The sequence below is a fragment of the Trichechus manatus genome, unplaced genomic scaffold (assembly GCF_000243295.1).
Source record: "Trichechus manatus latirostris isolate Lorelei unplaced genomic scaffold, TriManLat1.0 scaffold00030, whole genome shotgun sequence".
NCBI classification, from domain to species: Eukaryota; Metazoa; Chordata; class Mammalia; order Sirenia; family Trichechidae; genus Trichechus; species Trichechus manatus.
This window is the reverse complement of record NW_004443966.1, coordinates 8,498,010-8,514,130: the sequence shown is the minus strand read 5'-3', so window position 1 is coordinate 8,514,130 and position 16,121 is coordinate 8,498,010. Positions and strand designations below refer to the sequence as shown.

Below are 16,121 nucleotides of genomic sequence, written 5' to 3'. Positions count from 1 at the left end.
ATCTCTGTTAATGGACCCCAGGGGGGTCTGTGTATGTAACCCCCCCTCACTGAGCAATAATCCCAGTGCCCCGAGGGTCCAGCAAGCTGGCTGAAGTGTTCACTCCAGAGTTTTCCATGTCAGAGACTTTCTTCTGCCACCTCCCACCCTCTCCAGTCCCCTCACTCTGGTCCTAGAGACACATTCCCACAATGCAGATCTGACCCTGCCACACCCCTGCCTGCAATTCCCCCGGGACTCTGCAGAGGGGCTGAACTCCCTGCAACCATTCTCACCCTCCCTTCCCCAAATTGGTCCCCCTCCAGTAACAGAACCTCATTGCTCACTAAGCTTCCTATCTTGTCAATTTGATCCCATACAGATAGTCCTTTAAAGAGCTATAATCCTCAAGGCAGACATTCTTTTTTTTTTTTTTTTTATTGTGCCTTAAGTGAAAGTTTACAGTTCAAGTCAGTTTCTCATACAAAAATTTATACACACATTGCTATGTGACCCTAGCTGCTCTCCTCAAGGCAGACATTGTTCACTAATAAGCTAAACTATTGTTTGGTTTAAGGAGCCTTGGTTAAGTGCTCAGCTGCTAACCGAAAGGTCAGCAATTCAAACTTACCAGCCACTCCTCGGGAGAAAGGCATGGCAGTCTGCTTCTGTGAAGGTTACAGCCTTGGAAACCTTATGGGGCAGTTCTACTCTGTCCTGTAGGGTCTCTATGAGTTGGAATGCACAGGAGTGGGTTTGGTTTTCTGGTTTATTGTTTGGCTTAAAGAAGACTTCAGGGCAGGAGTCATTGTACCAATCTCTATGCGCAGACACCCACAGACAAGCGTGTAAACGTTTTCCTGAGCAGGACAGGGAGTTAGAGCATCAGTAAGTGGCACAGATTCTCAGCGTTTGAGACGCTTGGCAAGAGGAACTTCAATAACAAGGCAAGGCTTTGAAAGTCGGGAAAGTGCCTTCCTTGAGCTGAGAGATTTATTTCCCCGTTCTGTGGAGTCCAGGGAGGCCTGGGTGCTCCTGTGGCTCCTTGGTGAGGGCCGTGGACAGAATGTCCTCTGTAGCAGTGGCTTCCAGCTGAGGACTCCCCCCACCTGCCCTCAAGTCTCATGGCTAAGCTCCTAAAACAGGATGGAGTTCTATGTCCTACGAAGCAAACAGAAAGGCAGGGGAAAAGCCACAGAGAGCCCGGGCTCCCAGGAGCCTGCAAAAGAGCTCATCTGAAAAATGATCCAGAGCAACAAGCAAAGCAAAAAATGAACGCACTGCGGGTGAATGTGACAGCTCCTGGGAATGAAAGGATGTCTGGCTGGGGCCTTGTTAACCAGGGAGAACCTGCTAGGGGAAATGAGCTTACAGGGAATAATGGCTGGTATTTATTAAATGCTTAACTAGGCGTCTGGCACTCTGCCAAGCACTTTTACACACATCACATTCAATCTTCACAACCTGTGAGCCAGGGATTATATTTTTGTTCCCATTTTACAGACGAGGAAATGGAGGCTTGGACAGGCTAAGTAACTTAGCTCTTAAGGCGTTATGCACTACAGTATGTGATTTTCTCTAAAACCAGCTGCCTTGAGGGTTAGAAAACCTAGTCTAAGTTCTAGCTCTTCCACAAATGAGCGGGGCGACTCTAAGTATCTTAGCCCCTCCCCCTCTTCGCTGTCCTATCTGCAAATGAAGAGGATGTATGATATGAACTTGAGGCGCTTCTTACCCGGCCCTCAGCCACGTGGGAGTCTCCTTGAGAAGGAAGACAAGAACCGACTGCCCTCCAGTTGATTTTGACTGCATAGGACAGAGGAGAACTGCCCCATAGGGTTTCCAAGGCTGAAATCTTTACAGAAGCAGACTGCCACATCTTTCTCCTATGGAGTGGCTGGTGGGTTAGAACTGCCAACCTTTTGGTTAGCAGCTGAGTGCTTACTCACTGCACCACCAGGGCTCCTTAGACAAGGCGGCACAAGTTGTCAAAAGGCTGCCCACAGGACAGCTCTTCAAGGTCACCCACCAGGGGCCCAACCTTCACAGGACAGTCACTCTCAGACCCTCAATGTCTCAGGGTCTACTGATCACCCCAGTTCCCTGGTACACCCCATCCCTGGGAGGTGAGGGAAAAAGAAGAGACAGCTGACTCGGCTGACTTTTGGTTTAGTTTCCTGCCTACGTCCCTGATCACAGCGACTAACCCAGAGCGAGGTGGGTAACTGAGGCTACTCCTTACCTTCTCCGTGACAGCGCGGGCACACTCGATCAGCTCCCTCTTAGTGTAGCTGTCCGTGGGGCACACCTGGAGGGCCCCCGCCTTCTGGACCAGAAAGATGCAGCCGTGACCCAGGTCCTGCACCCGTGTGCGGATCTGGAATCCAATCTGTGGGGACAAGCCCAGGATGAGGAAGGAGAAGCATCGTGAACCCTGCCATGGAGGGCTCCCTACGTGGAAAATTTCTCCTCCGTCCTATGGGAGCCTGGCTAGGAAAATTCCACTCCGATTGGGAGCCTGTGTTTAGTGAAGTATGGAATTTGGTTGATTTTGCTTCCCTTTTCAGAGACTGTGAAATGCCCACAGTCTACATTCAATAAATATCTCCTCAAGCTATCATAATGCCTTCCCAATATTGTGTCACCTTTTTCTGGTTCACAGCTTATCTGTGTCCTGAGCCACCGGTAAGAATGTTAATAAGAAGAACTTTGTGGGATCATTCAGTTATCCATCCAACAAGCATGTATTGAGTTCCTACTGTGTGTTGGAACCTCTTTTAGGCAGGGAATACATTTAGTTTCATTTACCCCTCCCAACAACCCTATGGGGTTATTAAACGTTCGGTATCTACAGATTTTATATTAAGAGTATTTAAAAGTGTTCAGATTCTTGCAAAATTGGTTAAGTTTACCACCCTGAACACCCCTGAGACGGACCATCCTAAGTCTAGGCCTCCTTTCTACAGAGTCAGGTTTGCGGCTTCCCTAAAAAGGTGCCTTTTTATAGCCAAAGGCTCAGCAGGCATGCATATTTTAAGCGACCCTGGTGGTGTGATTATAAGGTACTCTCCTCAGTTCCACTGCCAGCTGAGAAGCCAAAGGAGCTCCGCGTTGGAGACACTGCCTGCTGTCTCCTTCAAGGTAGAAGAAATTCCACTGCCACCTCCCCGAGTTCGCATTCCTCTGCCTCTTTTCACATCAATTTTCATTTTGGTCTGATCAACACAGCTCCCATTAAATGTGCCCTCCAGCCCAGGTAAGCAACTAAGAACAAAACAAATTAATCGTGAGCCAGTGTTATTTTCAAGAATCCACAATTGCCAGAAACTGTGGCTTATTCTTCCACCATCTATCAAGAGCATTTACTAAAAGATCTCAGGTGCTGTGAATAAAACTTGGGAGCTTTTGGTCACTTGGACGCTGTCTTCCGATCCCACCCCCATTAATCCACGTTTAAGGAAGGGTGACTTTGGGGAGTGCGTGGGGGCTGCAAATGCTCAGTCTGCCTTAGTATTGAACACGTGCTGCTTTTAGGGAAAAGGTTGTCCCTTTAACTTCATAAGGCTTAAAATACTTTCAAGTATATTTAGTAGAAAATTCTCCCGATCCAGGAAGTCGAGCTTCTGCTCTTGGAGTGTCTTCCATTGTACACTGGGAGCTGCAAAAGTTCCTCCAGCAGGTAGGGGTGTCTTGCTGACCAACTCCACGTAGAATGCAACACGAGTGGCACCTGTGTCTTGTACAATGTGGCAACTCTGCAAACAGGTCTGGACTAGAGCAGCAATGAGGCTGCCCCTGAGGGCGGGCGGGGGGGTGTTGGGGGGAAGATACTCGCATTCAGCACAGACAGTGGTAATGCCATTTAAATGTATGCTTGCTGGGCATGTTCGTTGGTTTAAAAACAAGGTCAAGCTGAAGCCGGGAGATGCCCCCATTAAAATGTTAAACTCATTCGGGCTCTCAAGTCCTTTGAAATCCATATACTTTAACCTTAAATATTCAAGGGTCAGTCCCTGAGTGGTGCAAACGGCCAATGTGCTCAGCTGCTAACCGAAAGTTTGGAGCTTTCAGTCTACACAGAAGCGCCTCGGAAGAAAGGACTGGTGATCTACTTCAGAAAAATCAACCACTGAAAACCTTATGCAGCACTGTTCTGCCCTGACACACATATGATTGCCAAGAGTCGGAATGGACTTGACAGCAATCGTTTCTGTTTTTGGTATTCAAGGATCAGAGCTAACCCAAAGGCAAGAGTTCTGCAGCCGACGATGACCACAGATCTCTAAATGGTAAGGGGCCGCTGGGAACGCCAGGGGAGGAGTAAATGGAAGAGGGTATATTTACAGAATTTCAAAATAAAAGAGACCTCCCCATTTTACAGATGAAGGGACTGAGGTCCAGAGAATTGATATAATTTACCCGAGATCACAGAGCGGGTATCAGGCAGAACTAGATGAGCATCCAGGTCTTTTATCCCAAGCACAGTGCTCTAGCAGAACCGCGCTTTTCTAAAATCTCACGTGGAACCTCAGCATGTAAAGGAGAAGTAATACGTCAGCAGTACAGTTGTCCTGTAAAACGTATAGCCGTGACTCACTAAAAAGTCAGCAACGGGCTCGAGTGAACCAGAGTTTTAAAGGTGGGCGTGATGAAGGCCACTTGCCTCCTCAGTCGCCAGCTTATAGCTGTATTTTGCTTTGGTCGCATGGTGTTGACAAAACCCTGTCGTGTGTGAAAATGACAGCAAAAGGGAGCCGTTTTCTCGCAGTTACACAACCACAGCAACAGTGGGAGAAGCAGCATCAGCCCAGGGTCTGCGCAAACACCACCAGGAGCCGAGTTAACGCACTCGTGTTGCTAGGTGCTGTCGAGCTGATTTTCGCGTCACTGCTGCTCAGTGTGACTGAGTAGATCCGCCCCATAGGCAGTAATCTCTATAGGAGTAGATCACCCACCCACGGAGCACTGGGTAGGTTCGAACCGCCAACCTTTCAGTTAGCAGCAGAGTGCTTAACCACTGCACCACCAGGCCTCATTACGTTCATGCACTAGTGGCTCCTGATGGGTGACAATGGCTTAGAACACACTCAGGAGTCCATGCAGCTTTTCCTAAAAGTTTTTAAATGTTAAATTATGTTTAAAAAATGAGCCTCAAATTAAACAGGTGCAGAACCTCCAAAGCCCCTCCCTGGGTCAGGGTTCTGAAGTATGTAGTTTTGTGCTGACATATCCAGGCTCTTGAAGGGCACTCCCTGCGCGTTTCTCCCACTCCCTGCACGGACGGGAGTCTGAGCTGCCTGTCTGCAGAGTGCCCTGGGACAAGCACGTGCCTCTTAAATCACCCTGGGGCGGGAGGGACCCCGTTCACAGCGGCCTCAAACCTGAGACCTACGCATAGACATGATAAACGGCAGGAATACATCCTCAGCCGCTCTCAAGAGGCGATGCTATAAAATCCCACCAGCGCCCTGCTGCTCAGCCCCTTTCTTGGAGGCGGCATGATGCATGCAGCAAAAGCAAGAAACCAACTGCTGTCAAGTCAGTTCTGACTCAGGTGACCGCAGGTGTGAGGGTCTTCAACGGCTGATTTTTTTGGAAGTAGATCACCCGGCCTTTCTTCTGAGCTGCCTCTGGGCAGACTTGAACCTCCAAACTTTTGGTTAGAAGCTGAGTACATTAATCACTTGCACCACCCAGGGACTCCGCCTGCAGCGAGGGATCCCGTAAATCCGACAGTGGACGGGCACAGGGGTCGTCAGGGACGAAGTTCCAGTTAGGGAGCTCCGAGACAAACCATCAGCAGAAAGGAAATGGACGAGACTGAAATAAGGCAATAATTGCAGAAGTCGTTGGAGCTCTCAGTCAATCCAGGGCTCTGTCTGTGTCGGGTCACAGCAACTGTCTTGTAGGTGCCTGCAGGCCTCCGTGAGGCGTGGCCATGCAAACCTCTCCTTACTCAGCTGCACAATCCTTTTTGGACAGCACGCAGAAAGGACTTAGTATCATCAGAGGCAAATGGAAATAGGCTTTACTCGCTCATTCTCACAGCTGAGGGCTGAATGCACAGGAGGGAAGGGGTCTCAGGGCCCACTGCCACTCTCACACTGCTCTCAACCTCTCACCCACGTGGGCAGCTGGTGTGGCGGGGGAACCCTGGACCCTGCTTCCAGCTCTGTCCTCCTGGCCATTGGGCTCTCTGGGCACGTCCACTAACCTCACGAGACCTTTGTTTCTTCATCTGCAAAATGGGACAGAACCTGCCCTGCCCTGCCCCGATCAGAAGACCACCTGAAAAGGCACGTGGGAAAACATCGCAGAAAGTAGAAAGTGCCCGCGGACGGGTACTGCTGTAAAAAGTGGCAGCTTGGTGTAGGGCAAAGAGCAAGGGTTCAAATCCTGGCTTTTCCATAGATTTACTTGTTAACTTACTTACTCACTTGAATAATTCATTTATTCTAAGAAGTTGTTTAAAGTGGCTACAGTTCTAACCACTGTAAATGTGTTGTCTTGGGCAAATTAAGCTCCCCAAGCCTCGGTTTCCTTATTTGTGAGAAACAGGGAGGAACAAATGATTCCTGTGTCACATACTGCAGTCTGGGACAGTATTCATAAATCCCCAGCACAGTGTCTGACATGTGGTATGGACGCCAGGGGAGAAGGAAATGGAAGAGGGTATATTTACAGAATTTCAAAATAAGAGAGACCTCCCCATTTTATAGATGAAGAGACTGAGGTCCAGAGAACTGATATAATAACAATCATCTTTGTTATTACTATTTTCCATGGGCACGAGGGATAGCTGCAGCTCTTAAACAAGAGACAGGAACATAATCCACATACTCTGCTGGCAATTGCACAGAACATTTTGTACTATCCAAGGGCCATTCCAGAACGGGAATGCAATGTTAAGACCACTGAACAGATAAGGGATATTAAAATGCTAAGCTTCTCAAAGCAACATTACTCTTGTAGCAAATATGACTGGCCCAAAGGCGATCCAACTTACAACCAGTCCGGTGTCCATTATAAAGGAATGTTGCTCCAAGACATTAAACTTGGGGTTTTAATTGGCAATCTTATTAACGCATTCCTCGGGCCTGAAGAAAAACCCTCAATTCCCTTCTTCCCCAAATAAAAGCAAAAGGGAGAAAGCTGTCTCCTGGTCTTGTGCCTTGAAGGAAATGAAAAGCTTGGCCTTTATGGGGTTTCAGATTGAATTTCAATTGTAGGAGTCTAAGAAATACTGATCATTTTCCTTACTGCATAAAACTAAACAAAACGTACTCAAGTCTTCTGTTGATTTTTCTCAAGTCTTAATTACATTTGAAACAGATCAAATATAATTTGCCTGGGATAGCCTGAAAACATAATACCAGAAAATATGCAGCGGGCTTTATAGTTTCTCCTTAGAGAAAATGGAAGGGGGAGAAAAAGTGTAGGTACACAGAAGCAGTCCGTCTCTTTCCCAGCTACAGAAGGTGTGTCTCAGAGTGGAAAGTTTTAGAGAATTCTAGAGTGGTTATCCATCTCACTGGTGAAACGAGCTGTTGTTCTCGCCATGAGCGCTGTAACAAATGTTCCTGTCAGCTTTTAAGACATCCAGTATTACAAGCGGTTACAGCAAATTTTCCTCAGGGAAAAGCTGTAGTCACTAAATCTTTTCCTCAGGATTTACATTTAGGAGTTATGGCTCACAGGATCTAAATGTCTTTCTTCTTTTTTTTTTTTTTTTTTTAAAGAGGAAACTAATCTTCAATTGCAAAACTGCTGGAGGGTTTTCACTTTTCCGAAGAAAGAAGTTTCCAGAGGGATGTTAATAAAAGTTTGGATTTCCATTGGAAAATAAGTGGCTCAGCTCCGGCCTGATGTTCGGACGGCAGAGCTCCGCCTTGTCATGGAATTGTCACAGTGCTGGAGAAGATCAAAATGCGGACGCTGCACAGCAGCCTACAGGGAGGGCCACAGAGAAGACGAGCAGCTTCTTATGTGCTCTGGATATGAATATTTTCACATACTGTGGTGTGGGGCCCTCTTGGGTAAACAAATGATTCCAGGATCTGGAACAGAAAACTATATTGCTTCAGGGATCTCCTACCTTCTCGGTTTCGCTCAAACATCTGTCTGGCAAATGCACTCAAAGAATTTTCCTTAGCAAGCCACTGGTAATTTTATATTCTCTCTGCCCCTTTTCACTCCATTGTGTCTGGGATGTAAAAATACATCTCAAGATGTAACGGTGAAAAGAGAAAACCTTAACGAAAACATCAGCTGCTACAGACGCCAAGCCAAGAGCCAAAGTAACCTGCTATTGTGCTTTCAGCGGTATGTCGTCTTTCCCGGCTGCTTCTGCGTTATTTTGTCTTTTGCTTCCGTGGTCTGGGCTGCAATAAGGAATCTGCTTGTTGTACATACAGGGAGGCTGGTGGAAGAACTTGGATGTGGAAAGGCCTGCACACAGACCATCGGGTCCTCACTCGAAAACTCAGGCTGGCCAGCATTTCAACTGAGGCAGATGGCTGCAGATTCCATTTTGAAAGGTCCCTGGAGACAGAGATCTAAACCTCCCTCACACTCTGCCTCTCTTTCCATTTTCAATTCCCTCCCAAGGCAAACACTTCTTCCTTTCATCCAACCAAACGTTTCCTTACCGTAACGTAAGTTCCCTCACTCTTGTTTATGAATTTAAAACTACTTACTTGTTAATCAAATGCATTACGAGTCAAACGACCTTACTCACACAGGGTGCCCACTTAAAAAAGAAAAAAACGTGGGCCTACGTAAACAAATCCACAGAATCCTGGAGCAGGTTGTGGATAACTGCTCTTCCTTGGTGATGATGTTACAGGCTCATTACAGATAGAATTATTCATGCTGCAGCCTAAATATTCAACCATTCTAAAGTCTCAAGGTGTAGGCGCTGTTAGACACTTCAGTAATCCCATGCCAGACATATATGTGTGTAGGTATCGTTCTCTTCACATGCACTGTTAACAATACACGTTAGAGGGTCTTCATTTCCGTGGCATCTCTGGGAGTCTTTGTTAAGACACGCTTAGACCTGGCTCCCAGGACAAACAGGGGCACTGAGTGACTCAGGGGACAATGAATATCATCACAAGGAGAAGGGACCACTGACTAGTCACAACCTTTTGCCTTGACAGCCAGTTCATTTAGGAACTTCTTGAACAGGGTCCGCACTCAGTAAATGGCTGGCTGAATTTCACGGAACATAGTTACCTTTATCTTCCTAGCGGTCCCTACGGTCCACTGTATTACTCCTTATTTCAAACTTCACTTTCTTTCTCTAAGAAGCCACGTAGTTCCTCGGGACCCAGGCCCCCTCTATGTGCTACCCCTGACATCAGTGCCACCAGGCACCCTAGGGCCTGCATAGCCTGTGTGCTTCTCAATTCACCACTCGATTTCTTGGAGGTAGAGTGATGGAACTCTTAGAAAATGGCCTTTGAGGCCAAACGTTTTGCCCAACTGTTACAGGCCCAGGCGTTCTGAGGCAAAGTCTGTGCTGGCCACTAAGGAAAGCTAGTTCAGGGAGGCCAGGGAGGCGGTGGCGAGAGAAGTCCAGGGGTCTGGGCCAGTTGTCAGAAAGCCACCAATGATATATGGCAAGACTGTGGTTCATGAAGGCAGGCTGCACAGCTCTTTCTCAAAACGGGGGGAGCTAAACCCCATACTTGGCTCTGCCAAGACTTCTGTGAGCCTTTGAAAAACATAAAAATTCAGAGGGACGTGCTAACTGGGAGTAAGAGACTAGGAGAAGAGGACGGTGGCAGTGTGTGGCTCTGCCCTTGGCAATTCCAGACTTGGGCATGTTACAATGGGCATCAGGTGACGAGTGGGGGGCGAGGTGACCTGCCAGGACACTGTAAGCCAGGTCCTTCTGTCTGAAAGCCTACCTCCCAGGTGGCCCCAGATCTCAGCAGGTCACTCAGAAAGGGCAGTCAGCCTTGAGCACAGCCTGGGCTACTGGTCTGAATCTGGGGGAGTTGAGACTAATCCTGGTCTGGCTATCGGGCTGGGGGCTTGTGGAGCCAGGCTACAGAGAACCCCTGGGAGCGGGCACCCACGTGTTTGGTTCTTAAAATAGGGCCCTTAGATGGCAGACCTCCTCTGGTTCCGCCGTAGCTGCTGCCAGCTGGCCCTGGAGAGCCAGGTGCCCATAGTCACTGGTCATTTGTGAAGCCAGTCCTCCCAACTCCTCCGGGTTAGTAACCGACTTAGTCATCTGGAAAAAGAAAACAAGCAAGACACAAACACACACACACACACACAGAGAAAACCATGAGAACAATGTGTTAATACCACTGGAAGCCAAAGGGGTTCGTTCACTTTTCAGCCCCTGGCGGGGGAAAGGCTGGGACTGGCATTTGGGGCTGGACGCTGGAGAGGGCAGTTCAAGCGAAGCCCATGCTGCATCGCACACGACAGGCCCGAGCCGGCGCAGGGCTCCTCCCGGGTTAGCGAGACGGGCACCATGCTCAGTGCTCAGGCCGTGCAGAGGGGAGGCCGGGCTCACGGTGCCCACCCTCTGGGAGGTGAGAGCAGCAGCTTCTGGCCAGCCCTGCCCTGTGGGGTCACCCGGGGCAGCTCCCCAAAGAAACCACAAGGGGGCACGAGCTGATCTGGTCTCTAGGAGCCCAGGAACAGGTCCCACACAGGGTAAGAGAGAGCATGGGGGCAGGGCTGGTAGGGCAATCATGAATGAGAAGTAATGAATACGTCAAATGTTTCAGAGGAAGACATTCATAGAGAATGCAGCTGTGTGGTAAATTCGTGCCAAAGAATGACAAGGTTTCAGCCATAAATTTAGTTAAGGGTTTACTGAAGCCCCAATGGTCACGTTTTACCTATTTATAATCAAAATGTTCAGTATTTTCCCTCTGTTTTATAGAAATATTTATCTCAATTTATCTTACTTAGATAAAACACGAGTGTCTAGTTCTTCCTCTTCCGCTAGCAAAAACGTCTCTCACTTCTCACAAGAGCAAGTTCAGCCTGTCTCCGGAAAGATGTCCCTGGCCCTCTTTTGGTGAGAGAATCCCCTCCTTTCCCAGCTGTTCTCGCTCTCTGGATGACAATACTGCCTCTCTCTTTGTGGCATTTTAAGATCTTGATTTTAAAGGACTTTAAAAACCCATTTAATGGCTCCACATCCATGTAGCCAGGACAGGAGTGTCCAGCCCATCAAAGGCATGTTTAAAAGTGAATGTCACAGGCTTTTAAGGCTGAGCCGTAGGCTCCCAAGGAATGGATGCCGGACCCCAAGAAAGTGAGGCTATTCCAAGAGCTACTCCATTTGAGCTCTGCCAAACGGAAGCACAGTGATTCTGGGGGGACCCTGACGAGGTGAGGTGGAGTTCTCTCCCACTCAAGGTGCTAGCAATACACCTCGAGCTTACCTCTTTAAGATGCTAGACACCAAGTATCAAGACAGCCCAGCCCAGAACCTAGCTCAAGAGACATTCCAGAAGAACAGGAGGCCACTGACGTTCTGGTTTAACCCTCTGCTGCCCTGTGCTCTCTGCTCATCTGGACTCGGCGTCATGAGGGCTGCCTGATTCCACCTGCAATCCGTCCCATTTGCTCCCTGAGAAGGGCCAGCTTGAGCCCAACTCCAGCCTTTTCACGGTACACTGAGATGACCACCCGTCCTGCCTCTTCCCCAGCCCACCCTTTTAAACAACCACAAGGCTGCATAATCACAGAGTTTCTATGAACTGAGCAGAAGCCTCCCGGAAGGCTTTGTGGTCCAAGCTCAACCTCTAGTGGACACATGACTGCATGACAAAACCATCCAGGGAGGCCTGGACCGGGTTAGCCAGGAACCGTGCGGGTCCCTCCAGTTAGGAGGCCACTTCATTTCTCAGCTCAAGCTTATGTGGCAAGAATCAAAGAGGCTGCTTTCAAATTTTATCCTGTGACATCTGAGCCTTCAAAAGTTGGGAGGAACTTTCTACATATTCCCATTAATTCTTTGAGGATACCATCCATCATCTTTGGTAAAATTTCTTAACATATCAATTTATCATTTACTGTCTCTCAATGCCATTTATATCTAAGGATTCATATAATACAATTTTGACTGCATTACATTTCAGCAAAAAAGAAAAAAAAGAAAAACCCAAAAAACACTACCTGCAAAAGTTACATGCCCTCTCGTGTCAGGAAAAGATTTCATGTAACCAAACTGTTTGATTTGGCCTGGAAAATGACAAGACCCTTATCATCCAGTTATTATAATCTGCTTCCATCAGACAATGTCTGCTCTGTTTTATCCTAAAATGTCTTCTCTTGCACTGTAATTTTAATGTCTAATCACACCTCTGAGAGGTGAACAGGATGTTTTCCCTTTTGCCTTAACTCCACCTTCCTTCTCGTTTCCTCCTCCACTCTCATTTTCTCTCCTTCCTTGTTTCCCTGTCCTCATGCCCAGGTCCCAATCATCGTTCAATCCTTCTCGCAGCTTCTTTTTTTTTTTTTGAGATGATGATTCCAGCAGACTGGGGCTTTTAGGCCATAGGCAGCCAGAAAGACCACAGTTAAAGGACAGAAGCTGGGGTCCAGGAGAAACTAGAAACAAGGGGTAGGCCGTCATCTTTCCCACACAGACCCCGATTTGAAGGCTCAGTCGTGTGGTGGACAAAAGGGCAGTCAGCAGTGGGTAGGGCAGCTCTTTGTCTTCTTACCATTTCCTGAGCTGTTACTGCTATGGCTTTGGAGTATTTGACCACAGTCGTCTGATAGTCAACAAATGTTCCCTTTGGTTCTGGAGGTGAGCCTTCATCCAGCTACAGAGGAGAGGAAAGAAGCCAAAAGTCAAATGAAGCATATGGAAATGTGGACTGTATTCTTTAGAATTAGGAACTTTGAAGACTGGAGATACCCTCAGAGATCTTTTGGCCCAGAGTCTGGAGAATTCACCAACTTCTGTGACAGGACTTCATCTGAGGTGCGCATATGGCGCTCAGGGTACGCAGGCAAGGAGAGACCCCAGCTGTGTCTGAGAGGAGTGGGAGGGCTTTCCAGAGAAATGGATGGTCCAGCTAATTCATACCAGGTAAAGAGGGGTCTGCCACATATAAAAGGTAACAATGGTGTCCAAAGAAAGAGAAGAGCATTCAAGAACTTGGAGACATGAGTGAGGCTGACACCTCTGGGAAGGTGCAGGGTTGGGGAAGATGAGGTGGGAGAGCAGGCAGAATCCACATCACAAAGAGCTTCCCTATGAACAGGATAGTTCACAGTCTGTCCCCCCAGAACCCTGACTTAGGACCTGCATGGAGAAATGGAAGGAATACACATGGAAACACTAGGACTAATTTGTTGTTCACCTGACAGAGCGCAACAGGAGTTGAGAGAGGGGTAAGACCACTGTGGGGTGGAACAGTTGGAGACAGCTGGACAGTGGCTGTGTCTCTTGAAGGGTTTGGGACATATTGGTTTAGAAGACTTGTATTTGAAATCTGGTTCCAGGATTTGTGAATGAGCCTCAAGCTGGTTACTTAAACCCTGTTAGCCTTGCGTCCTTCACTGGTAACTTCTAAACTTCGAAGGTTGCAGTCAAGATCAGCCGAGTCTATACCTGGCTGAGCGCTACACAAAGGAAGAGATGATGACCACGGTCATAAAATGATGAGGATGATGACGTCAGTGATGACTATGATGAAGAAAAGGTAACCCATCTGCACCACCATCACCATCGTGACTGTCACCCCTGGTTGCCAGATGGTATTCCACGTGGAGAGAGACAAGGCAAATAGCAATCAACACAGGAAGAGTATAGTGCAGTCAGCCTGGCTTGAACAGCAAGGGGGTTATGGAGACAGTGGTAGGAATGACGCTGGATCTGCTTTATGGAGAGCCTTGAAAAGCATGAAGAAAATGGTGGGCTCCGGAGTAACCCAGAAAAACCAAACCTGTTGCTATCGAGTTGGTTCCGACTCATAGTGACCCGAAAGGACAGAGAACTGCTCCATAGGGTTTCCAAGGAGCGGCTGGTGCGTTCAAACTGCCGACCTTTTGGCTAGCGGCCATAGCTCTTAATCACTGCACCCCCAGGGCTCTGGAATAGGGGACAATGTATTTGAGAAGATCTGCCTGGCATTTCTGTGCCAGATAGTCTGGAGTCAGAGAAGAGACCACAGGCCAAGAGACCAACTGGGAAAATGTTAGATGGAGACGTCGAGAGCTACACGACCTGAGCAGACGTGAGGTAGAGCATGGGTGGAAGGAACGGATCACTGAATGCATGAGGTGACTGCACAGCCCGTCAAACTGTCAACACAGACTCCGGGCTGGATTCTTTAGGTTTCTTCATTAGGGAGAGAGATGCTGTCCAATCTCTCCTATCACAGCACGGGGCTCTGCTACTCAGATGAGGGCTGAGCTGTGGACTCATTTACACAGCACACACTGACTGAGCATCTTCTGAGTGTCGGGCAGTGTGCTGGGAGCCTCGTGGGAGATGTGGTGCAAGTGCAAACAAGCCAGGACCCTGGAGCTAGAGGCCAGTGTCAGACATTCGGTCCAGTGGCCACCGACCACCTTGAGGAGCCTTCTACCAGTCTGAAGAAACGTGAGACAAGAATAAAGAGGGGAGTTTTTCAGGATGTCAAACTGAATTAGTTGAAAGAACTTTCCTTCATTTTGAGATTATATCCTTCCTTTTTTTTGTGCCAGCATGAACTTTCTTTTATGAAGTAATAGTGATAGTAGAAGACAGCAGGGTTTGTTGCTGTTTTATTTAATTCCCTTTCTTGGCAAGAAAACAAAGATTGAGTTATGAAATCCCAAAGGTTGAGCAGTACTAACCACACTGAATTCTTTTATTCTACAGGCGGAAAAAGCAAGGCTCAGAGGGGTTAAGTGATTTGTCCAAGGTCACCCAGACAGATGATTACTTCACAGTAACCAATTAGCTCCCAAGCCTTACTCTAAATTCTAGTGCTTGGATACAGAGAGAGAAAATCTTAGAAAGAACTCCACAGCAGAAGCACAAGGGTGTCAAGGATTGCATCCAAGTTAGAATCAGCTTTGAGCACACTCAGATTTTTCTGCCAGTCACTGCCTTTGAGAATTCTGGACAGTGTTTCTAATGGGATATCATGGTTCTAACCAACTAGCTGAAACTTTTATAGAAAATGTCAGTTTTCTAATGCCTTGCTACTTAGGGAGCCAAAGGACCTGAAATATCACTTACTACAAAGTTCTCCAGTGATGGGCAGGGTAGGTGGGCTGAGTAAAAGGAATGGGAAAGAGGCGTCATGTGGTCCTTGGGTAGGTAAGAGTTTAAGGTACCAACGAAACCCTGATCACATACTTTGCAGATTAACTGGGAAAAAAACTTTGTTCCTGGTCTCTGTGGCTCTGTTGGCAGCAATTCCTAGTTATCGCTAGGAGGTAATACCAGACCCATTTCCTAGCCCTTCCAGAAGGATCCAGCGCATGCGGGGCTGAGAGAGCAGCTGTTACACCACTGAAATCAGGTACAAGAGCCGCCTTCCCTGCCGATATCCCGGCCTGTACACAAGGCTCAAAGGTTCTGAACAAAAGACTTCAGGGATCTGACTTCCATCTTCCTGGGATTTATGGAACTCTTCTCTATCATGAGAGTGATTCTGAAAAGCACCTTTTCCTAACAAGAAAAAGATTATCATTTGAATTTCTAACTTGTACCGAGAAACCTTGTGCTCCATTATGGAATACCTTGGTACCCACTGCTGTCGAGTCAATTCCGACGCATAGCGACCCTACAGGACAGAGTAGAACTATCCCAGAGGGTTTCCAAGGAGCACCTGGTGGATTCAAACTGCCAACTCTTTGGTTAGCAGCTGTAGCACTTAACCACTGCGCCACCAGGGTTACCAAAAACCCACTGCCATCGAGTCGATTCTGACTCATCGTGACCCTATAGAATAGAGTAGAACCGCCCCATAGGGTTCCCAAGGCTGTAATCTTTACAGAAGCAGATTGCCACATCTTTCTCCCATGGAGCAGCTGGTGGGTTTGAACTGTCGATATTCGGTTACCAGCTGAGCGCTTTAACCATTGCGCCACCAGGGCTCCTTTCCCTTGGTAGATACACATGGCTTATTTTTAAAGCTCTGGAGTTCCAATGTCCTGAA

The 16,121-nt window shown here is 47.8% G+C and overlaps 1 protein-coding gene across 1 annotated transcript in view; it reads right to left on the bottom strand.

Annotated features, from left to right (window-relative positions):
* TLN2 (talin 2) overlaps positions 1–16,121 on the bottom strand; it is a 479,103-nt gene that overhangs the window by 47,322 nt on the left and 415,660 nt on the right. Inside the window, exons 36-38 of the mRNA XM_023729855.1 lie at positions 12,684–12,785; positions 10,103–10,222; positions 2,222–2,368 (exon numbers count right to left, since the gene is read on the bottom strand). Coding sequence (XP_023585623.1) covers positions 2,222–2,368; positions 10,103–10,222; positions 12,684–12,785 — 369 coding nt within the window. The remainder of the gene's footprint in view (positions 1–2,221; positions 2,369–10,102; positions 10,223–12,683; positions 12,786–16,121) is intronic.